Here is a 7952-nt window from a genome sequence, read left to right as displayed (position 1 = left end):
CTCCTAAGTAGCTGGAATTACAAGCATGCACCACCATGCCTGTCTAATTTTTAAATATTTTGTAAAGATGGGGATCTTGCCATTTCCTGGGCTCAAGCAGTCCTCCCGTCTTGGCCTCCCAAAGTGCTGGGATTATAGGCAGAGACACTGCGTCCCGTCCCGGAAAGAATCAAGCATACATCCTGGCTATCCTGAATGGATTGTATTTCAAAGTAACCAGAGAGATGAGGGAATGCTCACCTTTGTAGAAGAATCTCATCTTACAAATGCAGGAGGAATGAGAGCATTTGAAATCACCACTTTGCACCCCTAAGGAACATAAATCTACACTAGGATTTCGCAACCTGGGTACTACGGACATTTTAAGCTGGATAATTCTTTGCTATGGGGTGGGGGAGGTGTGCTCTGTGAATTATACAATGTTTACCAACCCAGTTGCAACAATCCAAAATATCTCCAGACATTGCCAAATTTTCCTTTAGTAGGACAGGGCAAAATCAACCCTCGTTGAGAACCAGTGGTCTAATGATCATTGATGTTTGCTAGACTATTAGAAGAAAGGCTGATAGTAAACTTCATGGATAATCAGGATGACAACCCCCAAGTTGAGCGATGAATTACAATATTACTAAGAGAAAACCACGCCTTGTGCCTCAATAGAAGTACACAGTGCCAGCCATGAAGTATTATTGCAAACAAAACAAAACCCCAAAAAACCCAAACCTCAACATTACACCTAAACCTAACGAAGCCTCTAGCCAGCGGTAAATCCAAGCTTTGTGGGGCCTTAAACTATACAAATTTCACAGTCCTCTTTAAGAAGAAGACACAAAATTATGTGAAATCAGGTACAGGGGTCTATGCAAGGGAGGGCCTGAATATTAAGCTTCATTAGTTTCACTGTAAACCTCCCCTGACTGTAGAATTAACAGTGATTACAGGACATACCAGGGACAAAAAACATTAAATGACACCTGAAGATACAATCAGCAAAACCCAGAAAGTGGAAAATTCTGTTGGTCAAATGATCCAGTTTCTTCAATAAGAAGAAACTTTTATATATATATTTTTTTGGACACGGAGTCTCGCTCTCACCCAGGCTGGAGTGCCACTCCACGATCTCGGCTCACTGCAACCTCCGCCTCCTGAGTTCAAGTGATTCTTCTGCCTTATCCTCCCAAGTAGCTGGGACTACAGGTGAGCACCACCACACCCGGCTAATTTTTGTATTTTTAGTAGACATAGGGTTTCACCATATTGGCCAGGCTGGTCTTGAACTCCTGACCTCATGATCTGCCCAACTTGGTCTCCCAAAGTGCTGAGATTACAGGTGTGAGCCACTGCACCCAGCCCTGTTTTTGTTTTTTTGTTTTTGAGATAGAATCTCACTCTGTTGCCCAGGCTGGAGTACAGTGGCAACACCATCTCAGCTCACTGCAACCTCCGTCTCCCAGATTCTAGCGATTCTTCTGCCTCAGCCTCCCAAGTAGCTGGGATTACAAATGTGCACCACCACACCTGGCTAATTTTTGTATTTTTAGTAGAGACAGCGTTTCACCATGTTGGCCAGGCTGGTCTCCAACTCCTGACCTCAAGTGATCCTTCCACCTCAGCCTCCCAAAGTGTTGGGATTACAGGCATGAGCCACTGTGCCCAGCTGGAATTGTTATATATTAAGAGACACATATTTCTATGAAATGCAGTAAGTAAACCTTGTTTGGACCCTAATTAAACAATCTAATGTACAAAGTTTTTTTAAGGCAATGGGGAAATTAAACACATACTAGGTATTAAGTGATGTTAAATTTTAAAATTTTGGTGGGTGTGATAATAGTATAAAGTCCTTATCTGTTAGAGACACACATTTATAGGTGAAATGACATGATGTACAGGATTTGCTTTAATATACAGCACTTCAAAAAAATGCAGAAAAGGATAGATGAAATGAGAAAGACAGCAAACTGACTGTTGTTGAAGTTGGATGATGAGTACAGTCCTCCCTTATGATCCGAGGGGGATAATTCCTGGACTCCCACGGATACCAAAATCCAGGTATGCCCAAGTCTTTTATGATAGTTCATTGTAACTATTCTACTTTTATATGTTTGGAAATTCTGTTAAAATATATATATATTTTTAGTAGAGACGGGGGTTTCACCTTGTTGGCCCAACTGGTCTCGAACTCCTGACCTAAGGTGATCCACCAGCCTTGGCCGCCCAAAGTGCTAGCATTACAGGCTTAAGCCATCGTGCCCGCCCGGCCTTGATAAAAATAAAGTTTTAATCTTCCTTTGCTCTGATTCCATGCCTACTAAGTAACATTCTAGTTTGTTTTTCACTTTCAAAAGGGTGTGCTGTAACTAGGGGATGTAAACAAGCTCCATGACCCTACTTATTCCAAGTTTTCGTTCCACCCTCCACCTTTTTTTTAAAACAGGGTATCACGCTCGGTCGCCCAGGCTGGAGCGCGATCACTGCTTAATGCATACTCGACCTCCTGGGTTCAAGCGATCCTCCTGCCTCAGCCTCCCAAGTAGCTGAGACTGCAGGCGCACACTACCATACCGGTTAATTTTTTTGTTTTTTTTTTTGTAGAGATGGGGGTGTCACCATGTTGCCCAGGCTGGTCTCGAACTCGTGGGTTCAAGGGATCCGCCCGCCTTAGCCTCCCAGAGTGCTGAGATTACAGGTGTCAGCCACGAAGCCCGGCCCCAGCTTCTTAAAAGAATGATCCGAAACTATGGCAGCACTGGGCTTTTAGTCCCCATCCAAGAAATGCCCGCTCGCAGAGGCTCGCCGCGGCAGGCTCTCCCGACGTGACAGGGTGTGGGTCTGAATTCAGCCTTGGTTCTTACGAGTCAGGTAGGTGAACACGCAAAGAAAAACATCACAGGGCTTCCTCATTGTTTTTAGCACAGAAAACACTCGAGAGCCCGCGCTGAGAATCCAAAAGGCACGCTTCAGGCCATCGTAGCCACCAAGCTTGGCCAGATTCTGAGACCCAAATCGCTAACTGGGGCCGAGGGCGGGCGTGACTGCGCAGGCGCGTCTCCCCAGCAAGATGCCGGACGTAAGCTGTAGCGTAAGGGGTGAGAAATTGCGAGCGGACGTCATTGCGCATGCGCCCTCTACCCTAGTTGCGGCTGTGAGTGGGCGCCGGGCTGTGGCGCGGAGCGCGGCAGTGTTCAGTAGGGAAGGGGTCACTGCGCAGGCGTCCTCTTCCCCTAACTCTTAGGGTCGCTAGGGTGGCGCGCAGGCGCAGAGCGGTGCGCAGATGTGCGCAGGCGCCTAGGGGTTGAGGCGCGATGGCAGGTGTAGGGCCTGGGCCTCTGCGGGCGATGGGGCGGCAAGCACTGCTGCTTCTCGCGCTGTGCGCCACAGGCGCCCGGGGGCTCTACTTCCACATCGGCGAGACCGAGAAGCGCTGTTTCATCGAGGAAATCCCCGACGAGACCATGGTCATCGGTCAGGCGGGCTGAGGGTGGGGAGGCCCTTGGTACCCCGCTCAGCCCTCGGCGGCTCTCCCTCCTCCCGAGCCCAGCCGGGTCGCTGCCCCCGCCCCATACCTAGCCTGAGGGGTGCCCCGAGGACGCAAAGCCCCCTGCCTAGAGCCCCGGACCGCACGTCTGAGGGGGCCGGGCGGAGAGGCGGCCCACTAGGGCCGGGTCGTGACTGTGTGTGTGCCCCGCAGGCAACTATCGTACCCAGATGTGGGATAAGCAGAAGGAGGTCTTCCTGCCCTCGACCCCTGGCCTGGGCATGCATGTGGAAGTGAAGGACCCCGATGGCAAAGTAAGGCTGGCGCTGGCCCACGCAGCCGTTCTTCAGTGGAGCTCCCGTGGGGTGTAAAGCACTGCCTGGTCGAGCCCTCAAGGGACAGGAGCTTGCACCTGGAGAGGCTGCGGTGTAAAGGTGGGGCCTTCATTCACACATGTTGCAGGTGGTGCTGTCCCGGCAGTACGGCTCGGAGGGCCGCTTCACGTTCACCTCCCACACGCCCGGTGACCATCAAATCTGTCTGCACTCAAACTCTACCAGGATGGCTCTCTTCGCTGGTGGCAAACTGGTAAGAGGATTCTCTCTTTGGCTTCAGCTTAGAATCTCTCACTTGTTTCCAAATTTTGATTTATCATCATTTTGACACTTTGTAGCACAGTCAGAATCGGGGAGACAGATGTTGCCCTCCGCTCCACAGCCAGGGACAATAGTGGGTTCCATACCCTGGAACAGACAACTGGAGGCCCCACCACTCATACATTCCATGTTTCCTTGTAGCGTGTGCATCTCGACATCCAGGTTGGGGAGCACGCCAACAACTACCCTGAGATTGCTGCAAAAGATAAGCTGACGGAGCTACAGCTCCGCGCCCGCCAGTTGCTTGATCAAGTGGAACAGATTCAGAAGGAGCAGGATTACCAAAGGGTAAGTGCATATCTCCTTGTAATTGGAGAGGTCAGTTGACCTTTACACCCACTATACCTACTCAAGTTTCTGCGTGGGAGATCAGCTCTGCAGAGAATGGAATGAAAGGTATTGATTTATATAGATTTTTTGTTTTTGAGATGGAGTTTCACTCTTGTTGCCCAGACTGGAGTGCAATGGCACAATCTTGGCTCACTGCAACCTCCCCCTCCCCGGGTTCAACCGATTCTCATACCTCAGCCTCCTGAGTAGCTGGGATTATAGACGTGCGCCACTACGCCTGGTTAATTTTGTACTTTTAGTAGAGACAGGCTTTCTCCATGTTGGTCAGGCTGGTCTCGAACTCCTGACGTCAGGTGATCCGCCCGCCTCAGCCTCCCAAAGTGCTGGGATTACAGGTGTGAGCCACCGTGCCCTGCCTGTTTTGCTTGTTTATCAAAACTTTTTGTTGTGGTAAAATACACATAACACCAAATATGCCATTTTAGTCCAGTGGTATTAAGTGCATTCATAATGTTGAGATACCAACACCATCATCCAGCTCCAGAAGTTTTTCGTCTTCTCAAACTAAAAATCTGTACTTATTTTGTCTTGTTTTTGAGATGGAGTCTCACTCTGTTGCCCAGGCTGGAGCACGGTGGCGTGATCTCGGCTCACTGCAACCTCCGCCTCCTAGGTTCAAGTGATTCTCCTGCCTCAGCCTCCCAAGTAGCTGGGATTACAGGCGAGTGCCACCATGCCTGGCTCATTTTTGTGTTTTTAGTAGAGACTGGGTTTCACCATGTTGGCCAGGCTGGTCTTGAACTCCTGACCTCAGGCGATCCACTGCCTCAGCCTTCCAAAGTGTTGGGATTACAGGCCTGACCCACTGCACCCAGCAAATCTGTACTTATTATAAACAATAACTTCCCGTTTCCTTTTCTCCTGACACCCACCATTCTACTTTCTGTCTCTATGATCCCAACTATGCTACTTCATATAAGCAGAATCATTCAGTATTTCTCCTTTTGTGATTGGCTTATTTCACTGAGTATAATGTTCTCACAGCTCATCCATGTTATAGCATGTGTCAGAATTTCTTTCTTTAAGGTTAATATTCCATTGTATGCATGTGCCACATTTCGCTTTCAGTAGTCATTTTTTTTTTTTTTTTTTTGAGACGGAGTCTTGCTCTGTCGCCCGGGCTGGAGTGCAGTGGCCGGATCTCAGCTCACTGCAAGCTCCGCCTCCCGGGTTTACGCCATTCTCCTGCCTCAGCCTCCGGAGTAGCTGGGACTACAGGCGCCCGCCACCTCGCCCGGCTAGTTTTTTGTATTTTTAGTAGAGACGGGGTTTCACCGTGTTAGCCAGGATGGTCTTGATCTCCTGACCTCGTGATCCGCCCGTCTCGGCCTCCCAAAGTGCTGGGATTACAGGCTTGAGCCACCGCGCCCGGCCTCAGTAGTCATTTTTAAGCTCTATAAAATAAAGTGAAGAAAGGATAGTTCACAATCTAGTAATAGCCATTGCCTGTTTCTCTTGGAATCTTGTTGGAAATGATAGAATCATGATTTCAGTCCCAACAGAGATGCTTGTGGAGGAACAGCCCATCCCTTTCTTGGGGTAGCCTCAGTGGAGAGACCATAGCACTCCTACCTGGTGTCACAGGTAGTATTCCAAAAGGAGTTTGGCCCTGGAGTTGAGTAGTTACATGCAGGGAGGGACCTCACAACAGCCAGGGACTGTTTCTCCTGCTCATTTAACCCTGTGTTGCCCCACACAGTATCGTGAAGAGCGCTTCCGACTGACAAGCGAGAGCACCAACCAGAGGGTCCTATGGTGGTCCATTGCTCAGACTGTCATCCTCATCCTCACTGGCATCTGGCAGATGCGTCACCTCAAGAGCTTCTTTGAGGCCAAGAAGCTGGTGTAGTGCCCTCTTTGTATGACCCTTCCTTTTTACCTCATTTATTTGGTACTTTCCCCACACAGTCCTTTATCCACCTGGATTTTTAGGGAAAAAAATGAAAAATAAGAAGTCACATTGGTTCCATGGCCACAAACCATTCAGATCAGCCACTTGCCAACCCTGGATCTTAAGGACACAGGACATTAGTCCAATCTTTCAAAATCTGTCTTGGGGCTTGTGAGGAATCAGAACCCAGGACTCAGTCCTGCTTCTTTTGCCTCAAGTGATTTTCCTCTGTTTTTCACTAAATAAGCAAATGAAAACTCTCTCCATTACCTTCTGCTCTTTGTCCACTTATGCAGTAGGTGACTGGCATGCGCCACAGAGCAGGCCCTGTCTCACTGTCTGCTAGTCAGTTCTGGGTTCACTCAATGGCTTTGGGAATGTAAATAAGGGGCAGGTCTTGGCCCTAGAGGATTGAAATGTTTTTCTATATCTTAGAACTATTTTTGGATAAATTATATATTTTCCTTCCTAGTAGAAGTGTTACTGCCTGTGACTAGCTCCGAACACCCATGCAGTTTCTGCATTCTGGGTTTTTTTTATTTATTTTTTTTGAGTTTTGCTCTTTTTGCCCAGGCTGGAGTACAATGGCATGATCTCAGCTCACTGGCAACCTCTGCCTCCCAGGTTCAAATGATTCTCCTGCCTCAGTCTCCTGAGTAGCTGGGATTACAGGTGCCTGCCACCACGCTCAGCTAATTTTTGTAGTTTTAGTAGAGACAGGATTTCACCATGTTGGCCAGGCTGGTCTTGGACTCCTGATCTCAGTTGATCCACCTGCCTCAGCCTCTGCATTCAGTTTATTCACACATTTTTGGTAACTCCCATGGCAGCTCCTAGGATTTCAGTGGTCTGTGGGCCAGAAAGGCATTGGGTCTGATCTCAAGGCTGTATCAGAGGGCCAAGCAGAGTTCTTTTGGATACCTGCTTTTCATCCCACAGGGCCTCAGAATCAGAGGTAAAGTAGCAACAGAGCTAGCATGGGTTAATGCACTCTTACCCTCCTCAACTTTGATTTAAGCTGTGCTAAATGTTTTCTTCGAGGGAACCAGATTTGGTTCTTTGCAGAATTTTCCAGTGAAATAAAACATGTTGTAATAGCTGCGTTTGAGATGAAATAAGAGGTTGTGGGCAGATGGGAGGCACCTAAAGGAAAAGAGGAAAGGTGCCTGGACTGCCTATGCAGATAACCTGGAGTGGACTTCATTATGGACTCGTGGTACTAAGGCTTGGCTTGAACAGGCAGTCTAGGGGGCACGGGAATACACAGGGTGGTTGCTCAATCATTTGCAAAGGTCAACCAAATAGAACACACATTTGCAAGGTATCATCTGAGGAAATTAAGTACCTTCTTAGCCGTCTGAATCATAAATTTGAACAAATTTTAATATACTTCCCTCATGCCCTTCTATATAAAACTTAATACCATTAGTTCCCCATTCTTGACATTTTCAGTTATTATATATTTGAAATATTTATTAAATTATCTGACCCACATAACTAAATTCTTCTTTTGTTATTTCTTATGTCCTGTACCATATATGTACATATATATAATTTTTATGTTCATTTATTTGAG

At 47.8% G+C, this 7952-nt stretch overlaps 1 protein-coding gene across 1 annotated transcript; it reads left to right on the top strand.

Annotated features, from left to right (window-relative positions):
* Positions 1–3152: 3152 nt before the first annotated feature.
* Positions 3153–7878, top strand: TMED4 (transmembrane p24 trafficking protein 4). The gene is made up of 5 exons (XM_023226346.3): positions 3153–3465; positions 3692–3792; positions 3941–4066; positions 4276–4422; positions 6185–7878. The coding sequence occupies exons 1-5, from the start codon at positions 3306–3308 to the stop codon at positions 6332–6334; spliced, it is 684 nt and encodes a 227-aa protein (XP_023082114.1). The 5' UTR covers positions 3153–3305; the 3' UTR covers positions 6335–7878.
* Positions 7879–7952: the final 74 nt, after the last annotated feature.

This window comes from Piliocolobus tephrosceles, chromosome 8 (genome assembly GCF_002776525.5).
Source record: "Piliocolobus tephrosceles isolate RC106 chromosome 8, ASM277652v3, whole genome shotgun sequence".
Classification (NCBI taxonomy): Eukaryota; Metazoa; Chordata; class Mammalia; order Primates; family Cercopithecidae; genus Piliocolobus; species Piliocolobus tephrosceles.
The sequence above is the reverse complement of the archived record's forward strand: the minus strand, read 5'-3'. Positions and strand labels throughout refer to the sequence as shown.